Source organism: Calonectris borealis, chromosome 11 (genome assembly GCF_964195595.1).
Source record: "Calonectris borealis chromosome 11, bCalBor7.hap1.2, whole genome shotgun sequence".
In the NCBI taxonomy this organism is placed as follows: domain Eukaryota; kingdom Metazoa; phylum Chordata; class Aves; order Procellariiformes; family Procellariidae; genus Calonectris; species Calonectris borealis.
Window position 1 is genome coordinate 1,929,425 of NC_134322.1, and position 27,253 is coordinate 1,956,677.

At 41.3% G+C, this 27,253-nt stretch overlaps 1 protein-coding gene across 9 annotated transcripts in view; it reads right to left on the reverse strand.

The window, feature by feature from the left end:
• Positions 1 to 26,884, reverse strand: part of PIAS1 (protein inhibitor of activated STAT 1) — a 62,646-nt gene extending 35,762 nt beyond the window's left edge. For 8 of the 9 annotated variants that reach the window (XR_012675180.1, XR_012675178.1, XR_012675179.1 and 5 more), the window contains exons 1-2: positions 26,744 to 26,884; positions 647 to 1,091 (exon numbers count right to left, since the gene is read on the reverse strand). Coding sequence is in view for 5 of the 9 variants with exons in the window: in XM_075159703.1 (XP_075015804.1) it covers positions 647 to 1,091; positions 26,744 to 26,869 (571 nt within the window). In the remaining 4 variants the exon portion in view is untranslated. Of the gene's footprint in view, positions 1 to 646; positions 1,092 to 24,973; positions 25,030 to 26,743 lie in introns of those variants that run through there. The other variant, XM_075159702.1, reaches the window with a different exon arrangement.
• Between the last annotated feature and the right edge of the window lie 369 nt (positions 26,885 to 27,253).

Here is a 27,253-nt window from a genome sequence, read left to right on the forward strand (position 1 = left end):
ACTATTAAAAGTTAACCACGCTATTAAGTGCTACGTGGAGTCAGAGCCAGAAAAATCACACATTGTTATATAATGCTCTGTAAGCATCAGATTATTCTCAGCACCCACACAAGTGATTTATACCTTAATACAAAAACAGTTTAAAGAAAAGTAGCCACAACTGCAAAAGAACCAGAAGTCTTCCTAAACTCAGACATTCAGGCTGTAATGGATCACAGCAAATATCTAGCCTGGCATTCTTTCCCAGCACAGATGAGAAGATTTTGTGGGCTTGACGGATTCGGGGGTATTTTTGTTTTGGTTTTTTTTTTTAAATAATTAAACTCTTTGGTTTATAAGAACTACTGAGAGCAGACAGGTTTCTTCCTTTTTCTAAGGTTTAGTTTGCTTCTTGTCAAACTCACCCCTTAAATATAACGGATCTTTGAACCATATTTAGTGGCTCAGCTAAAGCAACTAATGAGTGTTACGTAAGATGTCTCTCCATGTAGAACAATCTGTTCCAAAAGTTACCAAAAATAGCAATTCTCTAAACATTGGTGTGATGCAATATTTAACCAGTTAATGCATTAGCAGCTGAATTCATCCATTAATATTTAAAAAAAAAAAAAGACTTCAAATATTATTACAACATTTGCAACCTTACCTAGGCTGGTAGGTTTTATCAGCTCATCCAACAAGTCATAAAAAGGTAATTTCTGAAGTTTTATGTCGGGATGGACAGGGTGGAGCGCAGATGTAAGATGGGGAAGTTCCAGTTCATGTTTAGGTCCCAGAAGCGAAACGGGAAGCAATGGAGACGTGGCAGGGTGGCCATCGTAACTGAGCTGTGGAATGGTAGACGGAGACAAAGTTGCTGGCATGGAGCTCGAGTGTACACTGGGGATAGATAAGTCTGCAGGTGTCATGATTTTCTGAGGGAATCTTCGCCTATAGAGTTCTTTGATTTTCATTTGTACAGCAGGACTGCAGCCAGCCTTTAACAAATGCAGTGCTTTTGTGAGAAGTTCGTGTTTTCGTCCGTGCTTGTTCCTTCCCGCGTAACCCAGAAGTACTTGCAGTTCAGAAACTCTAAGGCTCATAACCATTTGCTTAAAAGAAACAAAACAAAAAATTAGTATTCAAGTTACATCATCTTAAACACTAACATCAGAATGTGGCTTAATCCCATTAAGCATACAGTTTTTAAAGGCACACCACCACTGCTCTTCCCCCACTGATTATCCGAAATATAATGTAAAACAGTACTTGTTCACAGACCCATATATCTACTTCGAAAGTCTGTAATGAGCGATTTTTAAAGGGACTTCCATTTGCCATACACAATTCAGGACAGCAATACTGGGGGGGGAAAAACTGAGAAGGACAAGTTGCCAGTACAAAATAAAGCTTGTAAATGTAACTATTTTCTAATCACTGTTCTCTAATGTTAACAAGTTTTTTTTACTTCCAGCTAGATGAATAAAAAGTCACACATTGACAATATCCAAGTCTCCAGTACTTGCACTTAAAAGCTGTGCCAGTCCTTAACTCCGGAACCCTACTTCACTTTCAAGTCCCTCCCTCACTTTTTGCCATGCAGCATGACTAACCTACACAGGTTCAAAGGAAAGGAGAGAAATGACCGACGTTTAAAAGAGAGAGAGAAATTACGTGTTCAACCCCATATGACCATTACTTCTTCCGATTCAATTTCCTTACTTCTCACATCAGAGCTGCATGTTCTGTTTTGGATGGGGGAGTAGGACTTTGCCTTCTATTAATTGGCATCTTCATTTACAGAGTCTTTTACTGTCTCCCAATTTGGTCTAATGAATCAAACTAGTAAGACTTGTAAACTGTTTCACTTCTTCAGGAACTGAGAAAAACACTATGCAAAATAGTGAAACCAGCAATGGCCTCTGTGCCCTAAGTACTTCCCTGCTGGTCAAGCAGGAGCCAGAAAGTCAACGTACAAGCCTACTTTCTATTTAAAAAACTCTTGCAGTGCTTGACAGTGCCTTGTTTGCCATCACAAGGCCTGCAACACCAGCTGAAATGACATTCCCACAGAATTTTGGATTCCCAAGAAATCACAAGAAAGTGAAATGCCTAGAACCCATCGCCACGACTGGCTCTCTGGATCTTCTGTATGAAACCATAAAATACCCTGAATATTTTGTAGTCAATCCCAAAAGATCAAATTCAAAATAATACTTGAAGTATATATTGGGGACTAAACCAGCTAATTCAGCATATCAGGGTTCTGCAATTTCCCAGCCACTGAAGGCTGAATAACCAAACTAGCACTCGCATTTGCAAACAATCTTTGAAATGGCGTATAAATGCTCCCATCCTCTCTAGTTCTTCAAACTGCGGAAAGTATTCAAACACATACGTTACTCCAGTTATTGTCACATTCATTCTTAAACCTAAAGTGCTAATATTAGAAAGTACACTATTCCTAGCTTTAGCAAAACCAGCCCGAAACTCCTATCAATTCCTCAACCCTCCAGCACCTGCAAGAGATCTTCAATGCACAGGTGTCCACAAGAGGTGTTTCCCTATATTGAAACAGGTCATGTTATTTAAAAGCCCTAATTTAGATGATTCATGTATTTAATGAGATATGCACCCAGACAGATTTAACTAAATTTGCCATAAAATTTCTGCTCTGTTGAACCACACCAACAGAACTGAATAACCTTGCTGGAAATCTTAGATAAACCTTGCTGCAGACTACCACAAACACTTCAGATACAACAGGAGTTTGCTGGCATTTTTTCCTCTGAATACCCTGAGAAGCTACTTCACACTTTTAACTATGGGACTGTCATGGAGCTACTAATGTGAACAGACAAGGTACTTTGTAAGAAACGGGGATGTCTTAAAAGAATAAGGCATTTCAGTTACAATCTGAAGTGTTGACAGCTGAAAGGAAAGTGAAACAAATAGATTTGAAACATGGAAAAATGCTATTTATAATGCTTTACAAACATTTCTTCAACAGAATGAGCAGTTACAGCTGAAGGGTTTAATGCCTGCTACCATCACCATTAAAAGACACTTCTTGAACAGCCAGAACCTCTCAGAGCTTCACTCTGTTCTTGTTTTGTAATAAACTCATAGGCCCAGCTTGCAAGAAACACAGAGGATTAAGAAATAATTGAGCTAACAATCCTGCTACATGTTGGATGTTTTCCATTTTTTAACGTATAGGCAAGTTAGAAATAAGCATACAGAAAGCAGGGTCCATCATGTAGCCAGACTCACGAACCAAAACAAATAAAATTCCCCAGATCTTCCCCACCCTGGCGCATTCCTTACAAAGGAGGACAAGAACAATTTTATTTGCAACGTTAAGGGCACTAACAGATACAGCGATTAAAAATACAGCCACGAAAAATCCAGCAATCAAGGCTTATGGTTTTATTACAGTTGCATACGTCATAGGAACCTTTCTTACAGAAATATAAGTAAAAAGAGGCAATGCCTTAAAACACCCACCCACCCACATCCATAGAGTTTTGCCAGTGGATTGTGTCAATCAGTGGCACGGGGAAGCAGAGCCCGACAGACAGCCGTTCTGGCAAAAGTCTCTCACGTCGCTGCAATATGAACGTGAAAATTCCTCTCCCCTCCTCCCACACAGTTGTGTTTTATTTGAGGACACAACCCAGCTCTACCAGCAGAAGTGCCACTGCCCATACAAGCACTATCCATGCTACCAGCCCTTGGCCCATGTCACACTGGTACCCTAATCTTAGAACAGGCAGGATAATTATAGCAGGGAAACAAACCAAGTGCTGTCAAACGCACAAAGTAAATACATAAAAAAGCTGCAATTTGTAATTTTTTCTTCCTGTCACAGAAGAATTCATCACAATTCAAACTCCTTGCTGGCTTAGTTACACCAGCAAAGCTGAAGGGCAAAGACACAAAGCATTTTGCTTCAGGAAATTTTGCTTTTTTTTTTTCCCTTTTGCCTGAAGTAGAGTAGTAAAAAGATCACTCGCAGCAGTACAGCTGCATCTGCAGCAAGCTACAAAACCCCCCACAAAGAGTCTGTCTCCCAACAACAGCAAATATCCACAATGCAAATAACTGCCCCTACCTCTAGCTGTTTACTGAAACTGGCAAAATGTTTGGTTTTTTCTTTCCTAACACAAAAGAAAGTAACAAAGCAAAACAAACAAAAAAAGGATATACACAGCTACCAAAACAAAAAAAGGATATGCACAGCTATCAAGGACAGACTGAAGAATAGCTTGCAAACTGCAATTACAGATAACTAGGTGTTTAGTTATGTGTTCACATACAGGTAAATACACGTTCCTACAAACATCACACTAGCACAGAAGAAAACAATGCTATTTAGCGACGAAAAGGTTGAGCTACTTGCTACTTGCCTAACTTCGGCATGAGGAACACAGCAAGCTGACTGCAAGCCAGTTTCAGATACGACAAATCCCAGTATCAAACAAACTAGGTGTTCTGGTGATGTTGTGCATTTTGGTATTTGTCATATCTAGGCAATATCTAAAATTCAAAGAGAGGGCAAGGACAGTAGAAAAATTGTGCAAAGCGTGAAAGAGCAAGAACAAGCTTTACAGAAACTCAATTTATCTCAGTTAAAGAGAGAGTATTTCTATTTTGACTCACTGTAAAGACCTTCATAGGGTTTAGAAGGTAACTCTAATCTATAAACATACATCTGACATTTCCTGCTCAACAACACAACACAAACACATGTTCCTCCGCAAAAGCTGCATTAGTCATGGGGATTGCCTGGCTCATTATATACACTCCCCCTTCAGCCCACATCCCCTCACCCAAGCCTGGTGACCACAGTCCATCCTTTCCAAAGCCATCAGGGCATTTCACCATCTTAAGATAAGTCACCTAATTGTATGTGTCAGGTAGGAGGTCCACAGAAGCAAAGAGGCCAGTTTATTTTCCCCCCTCCCAGTTTCTTGTTTCCAAATCTGTGCCGCTTCTCTCCTGCCGGATTGTGTGAACCCAACCATTTGATGCAGTTCATGCTGCAGCCACATGAGCAGGTGCATCTCCCTATTTCTGCGTGTTGAGGAAACATTCTCAAGCAATTCACCCGGAAACAAGGATATTTCCTGCTCCACGCCTGCTTCAGATAACCAATAAGGTTTGGAAGAAAACAGCTTAAGAATGCAAAAGCAATCCATGGGTGGCATCCTACGTCATTCGCCTACCTCTCTCTTGTCACTATCATTAGGAAAGGATGTTCTACCTACAGCGCTCTCCTTCAAAAAAGTTGGTACACTTTTTTAAAAGCTAACAGATATGAAAATTGTTTAAGTCCCCCAAACCAAAAATTGCATGTAGACACTTATGAGGTAAGGAGGAACCAGGGTTTTCTCCAAGACATCCACAAAAGGACTATTAAATAAAAAGCATCAGGCTGCAATATCAATGAAAGTTTTGTAGCTCCTGACTCACTAAGTTCTCTCAACAAACAAGCATGTCTGGTTGGAGGAAAGTGTCTATGCCACACAACAGGACCATTTTGCTTTGTGAATGCTGTTTAGGCATTCAGAGTAAATACTTTACCAGGAACCTTAACTTCTAACAGAGCAGCCAATGTTAAGAGTCATTTACTTTGATTTCTCTCTGCAAAGAAAATAGCAGAGATAAATCTTTAGTTTTAAAGAATGGTTTTTCCACACAAGCCCAGTCCTTCCACCCTGGAAAGATACCCAGGCTGGGCAGCTTCCTGGCTAGAGAAGTCCAATCGTTACCACAGGTTAAGACCAAAGAAAATTGCTTTCAAGAACTAGACCTTGTCTCACTGATCTATGAAGGTTGGGAATTAAGTTTAGAAATAAATAAAATCTAAGTGTTAGTGCCTCTGGATAAGAAACTCCTTTGATAACCCTGTGTGGCTGGTCTCACTGGCATGTGATTCAGAGAAGTGCAACTAAAAATACAGGTGGATTCAGGCAGAGAACATCATTTCTAGATTGGAAAATACACGGGAGCTAAAAAGCTGGTTTGAGATGCAGGAAGATGAGCTGTAAGTCCCACTGCTCAAGAAAGGATCAGATACAGGTTATCTGCTGAGATCCAACACCACAGACAGTGAGCCTTCACCTTTTTTTCCCATTTTTTGAAGGGAGGGACTTGCCTGAGAGGTAAAAACCAGGCAGCAGTCAGTATTTTTTTTTTTTAAATAAATTGAGCAATGTCCACAGGAAAGCATGATGGACAATACTGAAAATTCATCACAAATACCAGCACCACAAGATACTGTCCTCAAAGCAGCGTACTTATCCATCAGCAGCAGCATTAACAGTCCCAACGATTTGATGAATGCTTTCTAGAAAGGGTATTTTTACATATCCAGTAATCAGCCCCGGGATCTACCTGGAGAAGTTAACAAGTTATTTCCGGATGTTTATGATAACTAGAAGCTGTGAATAAGCTCCAAAACACATTCAAAAGATTTGCCAGCACAACAAGAAGCATTTGGCTAAGTACCACACCGCACTTTGTGCCTAAAGCTATGCAACAGGTCCTCCACAATTCTCTAACCATTAACATGAAAGTTAAGGGGAGGAGGAGGGGGGGAGAAAAAAATCATGTCAAACACTAGTCAAAAGATGGAAGAACAGAGTAAGTAAATGGCAAAAGAAGAAACGACAAAACGGATACCGGCCAGGAGGTCACCGATTCATGATCAGCAATTTAAGACAGTGACAGTAAACTACTTCTGTTATTAGAAACATAGTGTTTAGCAGTAGTATACTAGCAGTCTCTGAAATTAAGAATCATTATTACAGAAGCACTGCAACAAGTCACTTCAAAGGCAAAGTGTAAGACAGAAAACCCTTCTGACTACACCCCAGTACTCTTTTGAAGGCTTCACCAAAGGAGCCTCCGCACTGACACCCTGCACTGCACCTTCGGCCCCAGCTTGCAGAGGGATCGGCTCCGGCTGCGGTTTGCATTAACAGTGTGGACACATTCACACTGGCAAAGCTCTAACGCCGTTTTCAAGGACAACGCAAATGGAAATTTTCCCCCTGATGAAACAAGGAAACTACTATTCAATGAATTCCACGATGCACTTCTAAAACACAGTTTAAAAAAAAATCAAATCAAAATTGTTCTTTTTTCTAATAAAAGCGACTAGGAAGCATTAGATTAGTATGGAAATGGTTTTGAATTAATCTCAGTATGCCTCCAACACCCAGCTGTAAAAATACAGGAGAGTTCTTGCATGCTATGAACAGCCTCTTTAACCCCTGATATAAATCTTCTGGAAAAGAAAGCTATACCTGAGCTACATGAGCTCTCTACAGTTACACAGACTAAACTCTTGAGTTCTTAGACATTTAAGATTTGTGAAAATGGGAGATCAAGAAGGCAAAAATATTCCCATCTTTTATGAAGGCACATTCCCTAGTCCTAAATTCTATCTGCAAGACTCACACAAGGAAGCTATCAAGGCTAAAATATAAAAATTGAAATCAGTCTACCGAAAATCTGCAAGAGGGAGTGAAACGACCAATTCATGGAAGCTCAAGCGGCTCGATGACAGGCTGTAACTTCCTGCATTTGTCTAATGCAACCAAAACACTAAAAGGTTGAAGTCACCGTAATTCAAAATGGAGGGGAGGCAAGAGCACAGGAGAACAGTCATAAATATGCAACATACTACAACCTTTAAGGAGGCTATTGGTTTTCATAATGAAAAACTCGGCTGCCTCCTAGTGCGATGTGTACGATGTTTTGGCAAGCAGAGCAGCACTAAAAGAATAGGTACAAAGCGACAGCAGGTACAAATATTATTTGCTTTTTGTTACACACACAAGGAGATAGAATATTTCTTAATCAAAGAAACTCTACATTTACACAGTTTATCAGTGCTCATAAAGAACATTTCGCAATTGTATGACTAAATCTATGCATTCGTCTAGGTGGCAATAAAAATAGATTTTAATCCATTAAAAATGCGTCAACAAAATGATGTCCACATATTGTAAATGCCAAAAATAGCCTGGACTGACCCTGTATATCCACAGGGCTTCCTCAAAGTCAAACACTGTATTCGTGATTTTCACCAGGTAACATATTTCTTCCCATGCTAGCAGAGCAAGTACTCTGTAAAGCTTACGTTGCCAGGTGTTATTTACTTTACCATGCTCACAAACAATATATTTCCTTGCAAATGATATGGTTGCATATCTGTTAATATAAACATTATGACCCTTGAACCAACCTACCCAAATGATGAAGCTCAGATTTAGGCGCCTGCTAACACTAGGAAACTCTGGTAGTGAAGAGATCGTCTAAAAGCTGGAGCAGTCCAGTCTAAAGGGCTTCTGGACAGGAGGTCCAGCAATTTCCTACTGCCATCCTGTACTCAGTTCATGTAACAGCTTACCAAGTATACCATAACCACTTAACTCCATAGATCAACTAGTACAAGGAACATTTTTTCTTATCTGCTCTTGGCAAACATTGCTTGCTTGTATCCGTCGTGATAGTAAAACTTGACTACGCTCAAATTTAGTAAGTTTTAGTAAGGTCAGAGCAATGCTGTTTCATACATGAACACTAATAATCTAAGCTCTCCTTCCAGCCCACAGTTCAGAGGCCTCCATCTAATCCTGCACCAGTGAAGCTACTAAGTTCTTAGAGATGTCTGTCGCTTACTGGAGACAAGAAAACCCACAGTGAAAAAAGTAACAAAATTCACTGAAGAGTGAAAGGATATTGCAAAGGAAAACAGTAAGACAGCTCTAGCCCCACTGAACTGGCTGCTAGTAACAGCAGGCAGGCAGAGTTTGAATTTTTAATATAATCCCCATGTTTTAAAAGTTGTCTTATGTTTTTTGCAGATGCCGGTGGTATTTTGCTATGCTATCATATACGTGAAATATCTTCTAAAAGCCTTGACACATATAACCTGGCAAATTAGTGTAGGCAACTGCCCTCCTAGACCTCCACTCCACCCCTTTTCCTAGAGGTTATTTCCTCTGGAAGAGGGACTCCTCAGAACAGACGATGTGCCCATGTACCCAAAACGCCACTTCAGTGCTTGAACACTTAAATCTGTGGAATTTTTAAATTTTTTTTTTTATAGGATGGCTTGCAAACCACATTGTGTCCTGCCCTGCCTCCCTGGCTGCACATTAACACTGCCACAGCAGAGAAGTGGGGTGGGCAGCTGGGGCAATGACTTGCTTAAACTGCAAAGTTAGATTTGTTGGAGAAAGTCTGCCAAGACTTTAGTCATGTCTAAATTGTATTTGATTTAAAGTAAGTCACATTTTATCTTAATCCGTAACAAAGTTTTACCGTTCTCAAGAGATTTTATTCACTAGGTGAACTATATTATTATTTTTTGTATTAAATAAGGTTGCTGACACAGTAGTAATCTTCATTTCAGTTCTTGGAGACTCAAGTTTTTTTCAGCCACACTCAAACTTAATTGTCCCTAGTGTATTTATCTTTGCAGATGGGTATTATTTTTACAGAGCTATGTGCTAGCATGATTTTCCTGACAAGTAATTGCAGAAATACTAGTTTGGACAATCTCTGGATACAAAACAATGTGCCTCTCTAAAGACAAACAGCTTACACCTCAGGCTAATAATGAAGACAATTATTTTCAGCTATTTGGGAGAGGGTCATTGCCAGACAAATTTACTTTTTATTAAGAACGTTCTTATCCTTAACTAAGCCTTTCAACTGGCTGACAGAAGAGCTAATTCCTATGCAATAAGCTTCAGCGGAGCCCAAGCCAGCCGCAGACACAGCTGTCCAAAGAGCTTGCTAAACACAGTATGTCCTATTATAATCTCTCTAACAAATAACACAAAAGGTCTACATCGGTATAATCAAAATATAACAACTTATACGGCATTCAATAATAGTCTGAAAGATTGTCTCTTTGTATAAAAAAGAAAAAAAAATAGGACCAAGAAGTCTCAGCTTCTGGAAGCCATACAGGAGGTCACAAACACACATTTATTTCCACTCCCTCACTGATGTTAAAAAAGAAAAGATACATTTTAAAATATACAATCAAAACAAAAGCAATGGTTACATAAACAATTTGACTGATTTGGGATTTACAGATGGGGAGTCTACTAAATGAGAATCCTTTTAGCCATTCTTTTTCAGCAGGACACTAGAGAATGAAGCTCCAGTTACTTTCTAAATATCTAAAATACCTGCATGAAGCACATGTAGCTTTTGGAAGTCAATTTTGAAGAAAAGCTGGAGAAGAATGTACCTGGAATTCAATGAATGTACTCACACTGCAACACGGATAAAGAGGCGGCTTCCATGAGCAGCTTACAGAACCTCTTAACAGCAAGACATACAACAATTTCAAGACCTACATTCTTACATTCAGTGTTTGATGTTTGCTTGCAACAGTTATTTACATCTCTACTGCATTAACAGACATTATTTCTTTGTATGTGTTAGCCAACTTAAGCATCACTTGATTAAAACAAATTATTGCCATAATAAATGCGTATTTTCCTCCAAGATTTTTTTTTTTTTTAAAAAAAGATCTTTTTATTTCTGTACCTTGCAGACCTGCAAAGTGATCTATTCTCCACATTCCATAAGTCATCACCCAATGCTGAAGAGTTAACTGTCCACTATAAACAAACAAACTTTTGCTATTTAATTAGCTTCAAATGAGATAACACTTCAGGATTTGAGATTATACAGTCAAATACACCCAAAACACTTCTAGATAAACTATCGACTTTTTTTCCCTTCATTTGTCCCATTTTCTAGGATGCAGCACAGGAGACAGACTACGTCATCACTGACTATTATTCTGGTATCTCAAAAAGTTTTAATTAACTATCATATTAAATTTGGGTACTGTCTTGCAAAGTACTGAACAGCAGGCTGAAGCCAGTATATAATTGAATCTCATTTCCCTTAAACGTAACCAATTACTATGTTAATGCCCCGAGAGAAGGAAAACTACAAAACTGGACTTATCTGTTCATAATTCTCACTTTTAAAAAAAAAATTTAAATCCAAAATGGCACGTGATAACATTACTGTTTTCTTTTAGACTTTGAAGCAACCCTTCTCACAAAATTCCGTTCTGAGAAATGTATTCCCAGGCTTTGTGAATTCTACCTAAAAAGAGTCATTCTGAGACGCTGAGCTCCATCACACAAGCAGGATCCAACCACAGAGCTAAGGACAGCAACAGCCGTAACTCAGACAGGGCCACAGCTGCCATCGGCCTTGTCACTGGGTACCGCATACCAACATCACCTTGCTCATACACCATCTCACAAGATGCATGAGAACGTTTGGTAGTGCTTTTATCTGTAACCATGGGAATATACAAAAGACCGAAACAATAGTCAGTAACATCTAGAACAAAAACTGGAGAGGAAGGAAAAGGAGGAAGGAAGGGAGAAGAACAGGAAAATTAAGAGATCAGATAAAACATCAGGTATGGGAAATACTCAATAACTTATCATTAAAAGATTTCCCTTTCCAAAGGAAGAAACGGAATACAAATAAAATAAATCTGCTGACAACAAATACCTATGAAATCCTCTGGCCAAATACCTTATTCCCTTCTAATACTGGTCCACTGAGAATAATAATTTATTGCTACTAACAATTAGTCTTAATTGTTATCACAGAAATAAGCAATGGAGCCAAAAGTTCCCACTGTGTCAATATTCTGGGAAGAAATATTCCATCAAGCAATCATACTGGCATCTGGATAGTCTTTTTTTAACAAAAAAAAAAACCCTAGTCATTCTGCAGATAATTTCTTTATTTCATAAGATCTTCGACTTTGTGTATAGAAATTATATAAGGAAGCCAAGGTACACACTTCTTTTTAAACAGTCATACCAGTAAGTCATCAAGATGAATTAAAAGCTTGAACAATACTACGAAATTTTCCTTTTACATTCCAGTTCCTCAGAGTGTCAGGTAAGATGCACCATGCAAATGAACTATCTTCTCACCAGTGCTGCAGAGACTGCCTAACACAGCATGAAACCGAGGGAAGCCCCAAGTTTCATACATCAACATTCTCATAGCACAGATTATCGTAAGTTGGCCTCTACTTTGATGAAGTATGGATTTCAAGCATGTTCTAGTGAACTCTTCAAAATCATTCCTTTAGTGCAGTTTTTCTAAGTCTTTATACAATGCAGACAAGAGAAGCATTTTCTCTGCTCAAGCCTTCCTCCTCTTTCATGAGGAGACACTCATTCTCTTGCCTTTCCTCTACTTATTTTGGAAAGAAAGCCATCATTACGAAGCAGAGGAGATGATCCAAGTTCTTTTCAATCTGCTTGCTTAGCCCTAGTCCTTCCTAGAAAAACCTTGTCCTAGATGTTTGCTGGAGACCAAAACAAGACTAACAGTCCTTCCTCTGTTCCTTACCTATTAAATATTTTCTTGTTTAAGCATCACCATTTCTCTGGGAGCCATTTCTCTGCTTCCCATATTTTATCTATCAATAGTGCAGTGGCCGTAAACAACACTATGATGCAAGAGACACAAGGCTTGAAGGAAAGTAATACTTTCTACTGTATTTAGAGAAGGGACTTGCACACCTGAAGTGTTTTTCAACCGTATCAGTTGGTCTAAGGATTTCTATTTTATAGAAACATCTACCTGTGAACCAAGGCCAGCACCAGCCTAAAATCGAGACCAAGAAATAGCATTCACATGTTTACTTGATTCTTCTAGTCCATGACCACTTTCAGCAAGTTAAGAGATAACTGCATATCAAAATTCAAAGTTACTAAACACAAGGTAGTCAAAATTGGAGGAAAACCTAAATTTCTCATGTGTTTTTCTTATTACGTAGCTGATGGTTCAGGAGAGGAACTTGGGCATCACTACAGACAGCTCTTCATGCAGCTGCAGCCAAATAAGCAGATTTGCAGGGAAGTAATAGGCTAGACAACCTTGGGAGGTCCCTTCCAACCTCAGATTCTGTGGATAAGAGTATTTTTCAGAACTGAAGGAGAAGTCAAAAAAGGGAATCAAGAACTACAAACGAGATGTACGACATATCTGGTCCTATAGTCATTCCAAAAAGGCAAAGAATTTCAAAATACATACTGTATACCTCAGAAACATGGGCAGAGGTGGACAGGAGAAGAAGGCATCAATCTGGGAATGGTTCATCAGTGGAATATGGCTACCCATGACTATTCTAGGAACACAGAGGGCTATGCAACCAGATTAGAACACCACCTAGTAAAATCACCCTTATCTACCCTACCTCATTTTCTCTCTTAACAAGGTATCTAGAATAGAGAGTAGCCACATAACAGCAAACTGCTAGCAAGAAAACTATGTGTGAGCCACTGTGGCCACCCAGTAATTCAAGAAAAGTCTGTTTTTCAAACTCTGAAGAGCTATTGTCTGTCACGGCACAATAGGGAACAGAAATTATAGATCTGACCATTTATAGAGCAGTTAAATGTACGCTAAACTCTAATTTATTCCTAACTGTACAGATGCATTAAAAAATTGAATTATTTACTGCATGCAACAATATGACATAGAATTAATATTTACATCACATATTGACACAGATCAATTTTAAAGTGCCAAAATACATTTATTATTATATAAAAGAAATCAGTAGCTGGATGAAAAAAAACTCCTCATATGTCACTTGTCCAAACACAGGTGAAAATACTGACAGTCAGAAGTTCACCTCTTGTTTCAAAAATCTTACTATGCCAGTACTCAACCTAGTTCCCACCGAGGCAGATTCACGATCCTAGGTCAGTCAAGTTAATGAGACATGGATAACTTTTTTGGCTGCTACTCACGACATTAAAGCATCAGTAAGACTGTCAAGAATCACACTGATTTCATTCTAAGTACCAGCACAGCTTGGAAAGAGAGCAACGGGGCAGCAGCAGTGCCAAACACTGAATGCGTATCCTGGGGAAGACATCTAAAAGAGGCATGGGGACAAAGAGAGAAAGCAGGAAGCTCAGTTTTTCATATCACCAACAACGACTGGTTTCTTCCCACTATGTAAAAATGCAAAAAGATGATGGAATAATAGGAGAGGAAGCAGACCTTCCTGCTTTTCTTCAGCATTCAAAAGAGGATAAAGAAAACAGTTTCAAATGAAAACATGCAGCCAGAGACAGACTGAGAAGATGCATCTCAGGCAAGGCCTAGACTCCTGACAAAGCTACTTCACCCCTCAGAATTTGGGCTACTCTGTCCTTCCACCTTCCAGTGCTGTCCACACCAGAAAACTGTATTTTTACATGTATTAACTGCATCATGTGACCTATAGGCTCAAAGATGAGCATGCAGTGCTTAGGAACCCATTAGCTCGCAATGATTAATCCCAGGAGAAAACATTCAACAGTGCGTTTAGAAAGCTAAGAATACATTCTCTATGCAATATTTTCCTGGCCCACATATAGCACAGACAAGGCCTATAGAAACATTTCTCTCACAGTCATGCTGGCGGATGTTAAGAAGAGAGATTTCATTTCCCAGCGCCATCAATCTGACACACTGTCCCCCTCCCCACCACCTCATCCTTCAAGCACTGTATTTTTCTTATAATCGAAGTAAGACTGAATTCAATTAATCTATTCACACAATAATCCCTGCCCTGCATGGAAACAAACTGCTTGATGGAATGAAGGTTTTTATAAGCCAAGTTTCAGCCACACCTATGATTTAAAATACATGAAAACTATTGCAAGTAAACTCCAAAAACGATACTGCACTTAACTTGGCTTCAGCCACAAGAACAACCAGTATTGAAAGAGCTGCCTAAGAAAACTTTGATAGCAAAGTTAAAACTTCCATGGAAATCCTGACCAAGTGAAAACGTGCAGTGTTTCTGCAGATACAAACACTCCCTTACTTTTCCTATCCTGCGGAGAGCTGCCTCCCCCCAAACTCCCACCCCACTCGCGGGGCAGAGGGAGGATGCTGCTCCAGTCGCTGCTCCTTTTCATCTTTACTGACCAAACTATTGCCCCACCTCATTAACCGCACTCATCCAAATCCCACTCTGAATAGAAATTTGCATATATACAAGCCTTTTGCAGCTCATTAATGTCATTTGAATGACTCTCACATGTTCATGAATTTATACTCTGCCTGTCCCTTTTTACATACACGGGCCAAAGGCACGGCGGGGGTGGGGATTATTTAGGATCTCATGACAAAACAAAGTATTTTCTGGGTTTCAGCCTAGCATTTTAGTACGAAGTGTCTTCACCCTTTTGCCTCCTGATATACTCACTAGATAACATATAGCTTCTACTTCCAGGTAAGGATGTTGTAAGCATCGTATTACTTCACAACCTTGCTCAGCCTCTATGTCAAAAGCAAAGGACAGTCTAGTAGTGAGGAAAAAACAAAAATACAGGCATCAAGACATCAGTCATGCACAGGCCCGAGGAACGAAGGAGTCAATGCAGTTAATCAACTAATATTTACCTCAAGCCCTTTATGAAGCTATGTGAATGTATTCCAAAAAAAAAAGGCACATTTTTAAAAAACTCTTCTAGTTAACTGAACATCGGAAACAAGTTTCAACACATCTCTGCTTCCCCTTAAAACAGCTTGGCACCACCTCAGACTTCTACATATGTTTAAATACAACAGAACAGTACAGGTCAAAGGAAACTATGAAAATCCAGTCCGCACACACAAGCTGGGTATTCTTACAGCATTAATAATATTTTTTTAAAAAAACAGGTCATAGATCCTTAGCTCGCTATTCAAAGTTCTTCTATTACCTATGTATCCGAGTTGTTCCAAGACCAAACAATAGAGGAAGGTCATGCGTGGAGTTCTGCAAGGGCCTACGCTGGCACATGTAGCTTAACCTATTCGTTAACGACCTAGAAAACGAAGTGATCGCTGGGGTGACAAAGTTGCTGACGATATGGTGTGGTTATAAGGATGAAGGCAAACTGAAGAATCACTGAAAGACCTCAGTGACAAAGCAATTCAATGTATATAAATGTAAAGTGATGCCTATGGGGAAAAGCAGACCAGACAGGCCTAGTTTTACGTGTAAAGTGATGGGCTCTGGGATGACCTTTACCACACTAGAGCAAGCTCCTGGGCCCAAGATAAACAGACATATGAAAACATCAGCTCAGTAGCAGTCAAACACACAAATCATTGTTAGAAATCATTAGAAAGGGAACAGAGAGCAAATGCGAAATCATTATACACTATATAAATCTCTGGTTCACCCAGATCTCAAAGTGCGGGTGGTTTTGGTGGCCTCATTTTTAAAAAAAAAAAAAAGATACATTAGAAGTGGAAATGTTCACAGAAGGATGACAGAAGTCCAGCATGACCTCCCTAAGAAACAGCAAAAGCAAAGACTTTTCAACCTAAAAAATACAAAACGTGGGGACAGATATGACTGCAACCTAGAAAACGATGAACAGCACATGGAGAGTGGACAGGGATCAGCTGTTCAGTCTCTTTCATTACACAATACAGTGGCCAGTGGATGAAGCTGGCTGGAACCAGGCTCAAAACAAAATGAGAAGGGTCCTCACGCAGCAAGAAGCAGAACAACAGAAACCCCTACCAAAATACTGTGAACAAAAGAAGTTTATACAGGTTCAAGAGGAACATGGACAGGCACTTGGAAAATAGATTTATTACTGCTTGTCCAGCTAGTCGCACCCATCGGGTTCAGAGGACTGAGCTGAAAATAAATGGAGACCAGGAGAATATTGCAGGGAGGTGACAGTTATTTCTCGTACTTTGTTCTGGTTTTGCTTTTCGCTACGCACTCACTTCTGGAAGCTGTAGAAGACAATGCCGGGCCAGATGGACCCTTGGTCTGAACCAGTGCAGCTACTTTTACGTTCTTAAGATTCAGTTTATAATGCATGTTTATTTTTAGCCATTTCCTCAGAAACCCAAGCGACATTGTCAAGAACCTCTAACAAAAACGTTACTTCTCCACTGAAAGAGTCAAATTTTAACATCAAAGAGGTAAAATTGGAAATTAACTGAATGAAAACCTGGGTGTACACCCTTTAGAAAAATATTATCTAAAATACTTGTAATTCAAACCAACAACAGTTCTGATCCTTGATTAAAAAAATTTGAAGCCCTGCCATCAAGAGGCCTCAGCAGATTCACTGATGAGATCCTGCTAAATCAACACGGAACCTATGAAAAAGAACAGCTTTGTTTCTGTACTGCTGCTGAAGTTTCTACTTTTTTCATTTTGGTGCAGTATATTTATAGGTGCACTAACAACTCCATAGATAGCCTGAGCAGAGCTGTCTCTAACAGATTTTTCAATAAGCCGAAAATCTACACAAATACTTGGACTGTTTCAAAGACTCTTATTTTGCACCAGGGAAACAAGATACAACATCTGCACAGAAGTGAGATCATTTTGTCAAGGGAGTCTCAAGAAACAATATGAGGAATGAATGTATCAGAAAACATTCTCATCCACACAACTTTTTACAACACGCTCCTGCAGCTCAGATTGCAGATTTTACCTGAACCAAACACATTATCGCTATTGTATTTGGCCTCTGCTTTTTAAAAAAATAAATAATAGTGAGCTGCACCTACACTAAATTGCCAAGCAAAACTATGTTCACTGTTATTTCTATCCTATATTCTATTTTGCATGCGAACTAGTCATGTTTTCAGTTGAAAAGCTGAACAGAGGGGCCTTCTTAAGTCCAGACCCTGCTCTACAAATTGGGCAGGTGGAACATCTTGCAGAAGACTGTAAATGAAGGTAAGCAAGAAGTTTCAGCTCTGAATGATTCTCAACCGACTGCCCCACTTTAAGGGCCAGTAAATTTCTTCATGTGGCTGGACAGCAAAAGTATGCTATCTGCTTGTACAGCAAACAAGCTGAGATGCTCTTCTTAAGAAGGAAGATACACTTTCTCAGGAGGAAGCTCTGGCACTGTCACATGCGAAACAAAACTGGAGGAACCTCACATGGTCTGCTACACTGCTCAGACCACCAATATGCAGGAGGACCAAGATTAGACTAGACCAATGAAGTGACTCTCAGGACTACCAGTTGTTCTGCAGAGATACACATAGCCAGTTTTAACGCCAGAAGCAATCAGGGATAAATTATTTTGCTAAACTCTGCCTTTTGCCTCAGCTGCCAATCTGCTCCCCTTTGTGAGCCTCAAGAACGGAGTAGCAGCATCAAGCAAATACACAGTCCAGAGGGCCAAGGCTGAAATCTGATGGACCTAAGGCACCCTACTGCAAACCACACCCCCTGAAAATGTTGCAGATGACAGATCCTACAGCTGCCCAACAATGAGCTGTACACTATGGAAAGGCAAAGCCACAATACTGGCTGGCAGCTTGAGTACGTGCCCAGTGGAAGAACCACTCTGAATACAAACCCCTACAGCTTCAACATAAAATTCTAGCGTACCTAAAGCGCTCTGTAGTTTTATACTTCGTCATCTCTTTGGAAAAGAACTGTTTTTTTCCCAGTATAACCTAGCTTAGAAAACTAGGCCTCTAATCTCAGCTCTGCCCAAAGATTATGACTTAATTCCTGCCCAACACAAATTTCTGAGAACATTTATCACATATGTTTGCACACTCAAATGGCTGTGGCCACAAAAGATGCACCTTCAGGAAGTGAAGGCAATGCTGCAACCAGGCAGTAAGGAGACTGAGCTCAGTTTTCTGTCTGCTTTATAACCATGTATTTAATGGGAGGGGAGGAGAGAATGGGAGGGCACTGTATACCAATTTTCAAAATGGACAAGAATCCCGCGGAGCCTCCTGGTGAAGAGATGCCTATCTACTGCCTGTCATCCATCATCATCTCCTCTCAGAGAAACCTAATTTTGAAACCTAATTTTTTGAAGCAACCTCCATCTTTTCCAGTGATACCAGTGGACAGTCTCAGGAACTATTTTTGCAGATTTCTGAGGATGTTAAGGATTTTGTAATACATCTCCACTAACGGAAATCCATAGGAATAAAAACTCCTCAAGAACTACATCTGTGGCATGGAATCATCAGCCCAAATCCCATCCCCAAACAAGCTGCTGGTATCTTATTGTTAAAGATGTGAGGTACAGCAAGATGATCTGGCAAGAGGCTGGGGGAACCAGGGCTTCTTCAGCCTGGTGAAGGCTTTGGAGGAACCTAATAGCACCTCCCTTCCAACACATAAATGAGGTCATCAAGAAAACAGAGCCATGATCTTCACAGAAGTACACAGCAGAAGGATATGAGACAATAGGCACAAGCTGAAAGAAGAGGTTCAGGCTGGATATAAATAAAAAAACAAAACTGTTTTCACCATGAGAACAGTTAAGCAGTGGAAGAGGTTGCCCACTGTGCAGTCTGCATCCTTGGAGCTTTTAAAGACCAGACTGGATAAAGTCCTGAGTAACCTATTCTGACCTCATAGCTGATCCTGCTTTGAGCAGGGGGTTGGACTGGAGATTTCCTAAGGTCCCTTCCAACCAAAATTACCAAATAATCTATTCGGGAGCAACTAGGTGTCACACTGAAAATAACACCAAGAAAAGCTAACAAGCGAGTCCTACTGAACTCTTGGTTTGAAGAATTTAGCACGACAAATTGTATCTGGGCTGGAAACTGGGGGAAAAGCACTCTTAGTATACACTATAAACATGCAAGGCATAGGGAAGAAAATATCTACAGAGATAAAGGGATGCTTCACAGCTTAATATTCTGGAAAAGTTGTTGGCTGTGTATCAGCCTCAAAGCAGGGCAGAGATTGAAACTCTCCCTTTCTTACTCTCTCCTGCTGTTAGATGTACTTCTAGGATGGAAACTGGCAACTGAAACATTACCTACAGCCCATGCAGTCCTGGCAGAAGCAGAGAGAAGGCAGAACTCATACATGTTTATTAGCATGTATCCAGAAAGCTCATTACCATTTCCTAAACAAAACAAGGGAAGTTCACTACAGAGCAATCTTCAGTAATGCACATAAAGTTAATAACACTTATCTTTCTGTCCTCCATGCTAAATAAACTTTAGCATACCCACAGAGTCTTTGCTCTGCTGCAGAGCCTAGGACTCTATCCTTACCAAGCAATGGCTTTAAAAGGCTCCTTTTCTTTCTCCATTAATTATCATGCCACTTCCTATATAAATCTCTTGTGTATCATCTCCTATAGACATAAAGGTCAAGCTTAGGTTGACCTTTGGTCTAATTGTATACTAGCTTTTCATTTCTTTGTTTCACATATTCTAGACAAGAATATCCACCTTCTGCTAATTCCCACTCTCCCCTAGTCTTGGAATACACTGCTTGCTTACAGAGCACTCTGGTATCCCTCCAGTATATGCTAAGGGTCAGAATATAACAGTGGAGACATGGCAGCACACCTATAGCCATCACTAATCCCAACAGGAGAGTAAGATTAAGCAAACTGCTGACAAACTCCTGGATCAATACAGCTGCCACAGACACAGGAGTCTCAGCAAAACAATATGAAAATAAATGACAATAGAAAGGTCTGTACCACAGCACACAGAAAACAATAATATAATGTTACCTGGTTTAATTTGGTTCTGGCCACTATTGAAAATTTGGAAGATCAGAACAAGGCTAGATAAGCTAACATCTGCCATCCCCATCCTCAACTCCATTTTCAAAGGTTTCACATCTTCTACTTTTTGTTATAGCCCCAAAGCTTCTAATTTACTTTGAAATAGCCACATTTTATGGCAGTGACTAGTTGTTCAAAATGGCTTTGATAGCGTTGAGTAAAATTATAGAAATAAGCACCCTTTTGTAAGCTACTGGAGCTGCTTTCTTCTCCTCACCTCCCCCCCCTTAACTAGCAAAAGAATCTACTTTTAAGAAAGGTATTTATTTTCATGAACAGACTACCATTGAAGGTACTACATGCAGGTTTTACATCATAAAATCCAACCATCTTCATTTTAAGAAGCCCAAACCAACACTCCTAACATTTATTGGTCTACACAGAGCTGGAATAGTGACAGAGCAAAGGGACAATCAATACCTGAGCTTGATCAAGAGGATTCTGAAATTCAGCTGCCCAAGCATGTGCCACAGCAGTCACCCAAACAACACATTTTCTGCCCCCTTAAGAACAGGACAAACATTTCTCTGCGATTCTTGCAGGCACATTTTTATGTTAACCAGAGGTGAAGTTCCTACTTACAGGGGACAGCACAAGCTGAGGCAGCTGGACTGCAAAAGACACACAAGGTACATACTGACAAGTTTTTAACATAAACTTCTGAAATCGTGGCTTTCAGAAGGCTTTTACTGCTTTTTATGGAGGGCGATAAAGCAGAGTCTTCCATAAGAAGGGCAGCTGTAACATCTTTCATCAAAGCAAAAGCTTCTAAGGTGGAAGCACAGCAGCAAAAGTAAACAGATATTTCTGAGACAACTTAAGGTTTGTAGGTAGAATTCTTTCCTTGTGGAGCCAAAGGGCCAAACACCAATATCACCATGTAGAAGAAAAGCTGCAAGAGATCCGATCCATTTCCCAGCCACAAATCCTCTGGGACACCAGCTGATCCCAAGGCCCCACGAAGTAACCCTTTCAAAACGTTGATCCACAGCAAGAAAGGTACTATTACTTCAAATTCAATAGTTTCAGCAGAGACCAGTGAACCCCACATTGATGGAGTCCACCAGCCAACTAACCCTGGGGTTCAGCTCCGAACTCACTCATAAGCATTACTACAATCAACAAGGATTACAAGAGATGCTTCAGAGAAATACAGCAGCTAGGCACTCAGAGGATTGGAGAGGGCTGAGGGTATCTCAGAACAATTACAGGGAGCACTCGACTCTCAAGTATTTGGAAGTTCTGTTTTGTTTTTCACTATAATGGCACTAAAGAGAAAAATGATCAGATGTTGACTTCTACAAGAATGGATTACAGAAACTAAAATCCACTGTGCCAAACACATTAATGACAAGTCTGCACTTATCTTTGTGCTCTATATGAATGCAGGTCAGAGTATAAACCATACCAGTCATCCACATCCCTATAAATAACTTCAGTATCTGAAGATACCTTAACTGTCTACACCCTGCTTCATGGGATGCTTTTAAATATTTGTCTTTTGTGTCTGACCCATAAACATTCTTATCAATGGCCAAGCAGTCCTGAGCCCTTCCCCTCCCTAGGGTAACACTTTTATCTTATTCTCATGGAATAAAGCTAAATAAGATGCATCTTCTACCCGCTTCTTAGCTTCTAAGCCTTTTAACTGTAATTTCTAAATACCTTTATAACCAAAAGAGAAATGAACTGTAAATCCCTTAAAAATAACTACTATGAATTACTGGTTCTTATACCTTCCTTCATTCCCACAAGTGGTAACGAGTAAGAATTTCACTTGCACAGGCCTACAAATACTTCCAGGATGGCCCCTAATGTTCATGGGGGGTTCATACTAGAAGTGTGCTGACACCTTATTTACGTGTTCACAATATGCAATCTATTTTTTATTGGCAATAAAGAAGTGTTATGGATTGGGGCTTTGAGACTTAAGCAGTGATGCACAGCTGCCGATTTTATTCATTTGATATCTACAATTCCAGTGGTGAAGTCCAAAAGCTCAAAAAAGATACCTAGACCCAAATACAGTTAAAAATACAATTATACTGACATACACCAAATTACAGGCATGAAAAAAACTTAATCCATGGACTCAGATAACAATGAAAAGTGGATTATATTGACTTTAATCACAGAAACACACAACCCCAGCAACTTATAACAGGATTAAGCAAAAATAGCTTATAATACAGAAGAGTAAAATTCTAATTGAACACTGAAATAGGTAGCTTACACTTATTAGCATTGACGATGCAATTTAACACAACTCTGTTTCCATACCACAGATGCATTTGTCACTATTATCACCACCACCTGAAAGCCCTGCTACTAGCCTCTCCCCCTCAAAAAACTGCTTCCCTGTATTTAGGGGAGGGGTATCTCCCAGCTGAATATTTTTAAATGGTTTGTTTTCATTACCATTGTGTGGAAATGCTATTATGAATTTTCATTCAAACTCTTGGCTCACTTTTTTTTTTTAAAGTATAAATTGTGTCTAACAAGAAACACACCAGGGATCTCTTCAATCCCCAAAGGCACTTTCTTAAAAGGAGAGAGAACAAAGGAGAAAACCTCCCAGCATGTGCTTTCCAAACCAGCTTCTTAGGACAGTATCAAGAATGACAATACTAGAACATAAGCTTTTCTTTTTCATTCTTTGATCCATGTATAATTGAATTGATTATTGCAAACTGTGTAATGATTTCCAAAAGACTTGAGTAGAAGGCAAAGACCACAACAATCTAATAACCAATTTAAAGAGATGTAAGAAATATTGAAGGAAAGATTTAATCACTCAAGTATACTCCTTCCAATTAGAAAGAGCTTTAAATAGCTTACCTTGAGATAAATTAGAGTCTGTATGCAATTATACAGGAATAGTAATTAAGATCAGGAAAATTCACATATGCCTCAGCCTATAGAGTTAGGGAGGTAATCCACAGAAGAACAGACTTTTCAGTTACCTTGTTTCATCAATAGAAATGAAAACATGCTGGTTCAATTTATTCAAACCTTCAAGAGTACCAGCGAATTCAGTAACCTTACAAGTCTGGGATCTGCAAAGTATGTTTGATCTTATCTGGTATTTTTTTTCCAATGGGACAAACATTCTCAAATGGGGCAAGAGACTGAAATACTCTTGATCGTGGTAAGGAAATACATTACAGGCAATGGTATTTAATGATTTAGAACTCTGTGAAAAATTATGGCAAGTAAGAACGACCACCGTTTTTCTGGAGGAAGCAAGATCTTTAACTTTACTTTGTGCATTTGGCAATCTCACCCGTCATATCACATTCCCCAATTTACATGTGTGTACATTACCTACATGTAATCCCATGGTTCTTTACACAGGAAGGCAAGAAAGTTTTAGAAACTTGACTAGGTTTTTCTGACAAACTTTATCTGGCAAGGCAAGTGAGTTACTGCGCAACTATTACATTTGATTTTAGTTTTTAAAGGTCACTAAATCTGAAATCAATGCCATTTGCTAATTAATCAGAGGAGAAATTTGAAAAGATTTTACCTAAGAAAATTTAAATAATGAAAGGAATTCACTGTTCATTCTTCAAATAGCAGGGTCTTAATCACAAACCCTCCCTTAGTTATGTCTCCTTTCAACTTTCAAAAAAAGAAAGAATTTAAAAGCACGTTTTCTGGGGACATATTCCTGATTAAAAATACCCACTGCACCCAACTACGATACAACGGCTTTCCATTAGCCACATTTTTCCAAGGAACACACACCTCATCCAGTACCTAATAACTGAGCTGTACTACTTTTGAAAAACTGGTATGTGACAGCTACAATTCTAAGCAGAAATTTCATGCCCCCTTGTCTTTCCTCTCTCCTTCCTGACAGAGAAGGACACACCCACACACCTCTTTTTCTTTGTATAGTCTAGAGAAAAAAAAAATGTACTGAAGTCTTCAAAGTATGAATTTATGAAGTAACTATTTTTTCCTTATGTAAACTGCCAAACCCCCGTAGCTACCAAAAAAAAAAAAAAACACCCCGAGCAACTTTTCACAGAATGCAGTGCTACCATCCTACAGTCCCAGCTTGCAAGTACCACTGCATACCCTGAGCAGCAAAGTGAAATTGAAAATAAACTAGTCAGTTTGACATTTACCCTTCAGATCCCTGAGGTAGCAACAGTGCTTTAAAAAAAAAAAAAAAACCAACATAATTTCTCTCTACTGGTTCTCAAGAAGGTTTCAGAAAGAGAGCAATAAAGTAGTCCGGGATGACAAGCAGACACAAACACAATTCTACAAAAGCTCCACCTGCAAAGTTGCAGAGAAAGAGAAAGGGACAGGCCTCTACACTACGCTCGCGCAGACCAACAGCACTCCAACACATGCATACGTACCCAGAGCCCGGAGGCTCTGCGATGGACAAGAGGAGAGGCTTCAGGTTTCAAAGCTCCTAAAACCAATAAATTGTCGATTTTCATAGTAAAATCATGCCTTTCAGCACTGTCCCTTGACCACCATCCTGCCATCTTAACACACATCAAAAAAACCCCAACTTTATTCCTTAGCTCTTGCCTCTTTTTACTGCATTTGAGTCAGTCTTGTTTATAAAGGCATCACATAAACCCAAGCCGGCTACTGTGCACCAAAAACTCTTTAAGAGATTAACAAAAATTTAACACTGGAATCACATCTTGACCCTTTATCTCATTATGTGGGAAGCACAATTTGAAAAAAAGAGGCTTGGGGGCAACTCAGCTCAAGCAATATACTCTGCAAGATACCCAAAACAACAAAGAACAGCAGAAGATTTAAAGGAGGATCTATTTGTCCTGGCCTGGCAGACACAGACCCCAAACAGTTGGAACATGCACAAGATTTTATACTTCTTTACATCCTGACAGCTCTTTAAGCATCTAAAAATGAAAGCGCAAGAAACCTTATACACAGAAAACTGAGACCTACCAAAACTCTAGGGAAAGACAAAATATTTCCCGAGTCATACTTGACATAATCTGTAGTTTACGTTACACATTTAATATACTTCTGATTTGTGTCTTTCACTGTATTAACTTTAAAGTACGAGACAGAAGCCCTCCTGATGAATAACGACCCCATGACAACTGCAATGCAATTCTCAAACTTTTAAATACGCTGCCGCGTGTGCAAGTCAGACTTCGTGTACCCACACACCTTGCCAAGCTGATTGGAAAGTTTTTCGGGTCTTTTTTGTTGGATTTTTTTTTTTTGTGCACAGTGTGGATACCCCGCCACCCACTATTCCACCACTACTATTCCTCAAAATACCTGATGGGATGCGCTACGGGGAGTTGCTCCCTTCCCTCCACCCCGGGCAGAGTCCCACCTAAACCCTCCCACGCAACCCAGCGGGACCCCCCCGTCCCTCGCCCAGCTTCCACTCGGGGAGCTGTAACTTCGCTGGAGGGTGCTTCAGAGCACCAGGTTTCGATGGGTTTCACAGGATGACAGGGGCAGCCACAAAATTAACACTTTGTAACTCCTCAACATCTGCTTCTGACGTCCTTTATTCACCGGGGGCGGGTGCGGGGCGAGGCAAGCGGGGCTCCCTCGGCTGTCCCCCCCCCGGCGCCGGGCGGCGAGGGCGCTCGTTGGGAGCCGGCCGCCTGTCAACGGCGGGCAGAGCCGTTCCTCAGGGCTCCCTCCCCGCCCGGCGCCGCTGGCGGAGTCCCCTGGAAACTTTGCGGGGAGCCCGGGGAACCGTCCCCTGCCTCGGGGGCGGCCGAGCCGCACTGCCCAGCGCCGGCAACCCCCGGGGGCTCCCCCGGCCGTCGTCGCCGCCGCCCTCACCCCTGCGCCGGCCCGGCCCGAGCCCAACCGCCCCCTCCACCAGCTCTGAGGGGAGCCCTCCCCGCCCGCCCCGCTGCCGCCCCCCGAGCCCGGCGGGGCTGCCCGGCGGAGAGCGGTCGGGCGAGAGGAGGACAGCTCCGCTCCCCGCCCCGCTCCGTCCCTCAGCCCCCGCTGCCGGCGGGGCGCCGCCGCAGCCACCCCGGCGAGGCAGCGCCGCGGGGCGCCGCGGGGCGCCGGCAGCGGCTCGGCTCATCCCCGGCGCCGGGGGGAGCACAGCCCCGGCAGCCCCGAGCGAGGCAGCGAGGGGCATCGCGAAGGGAATTGAAGCTGCGCTTTACCTTTAGTTCCGCACTGTCCGCCATCTTGCAACTCCGGGCGCAGGCGCAGTGAACCCCGCCGGGACACCGCCCCCCCGCCGCCCCCCCGCCGGCACGCAGCGCGCAGCGTTTGAATCGCGGCGCCATTTTGTCCCTCCTCTGCGCTCCCCCGGGCGGGGGGTGTCCGGCGGGGAGCGACCCGCAGGATTCCTCGCCAGGGCTGTGGGGAGCTCCGGGCCTTCGGTGGGGGGTGTCTGATCCGTCCTGGGGGCAGCGTTCCGCCGCCGCCCTGCCTGGAAAGTTTCCCCCTGACAGCGCGGCCCCCTCGGACCCGACTTCCCTGCTGCTCGCTCCGTGAGGGGAACGGGGCGCTGAGGGGAGAGCGGGCAGCGCTCCCGAAGCCGGGCCGTTGAGGGTGCCCGCGCCCCGGCTGTCCTCAGCCGCGCCAGCCAGAGCCCCCGGGGTGCTGGGGGCGCTCTCGAATAGGATCACCAGAGGGAAAAGGTGGATACGCATTCCTGTAGTAATAAG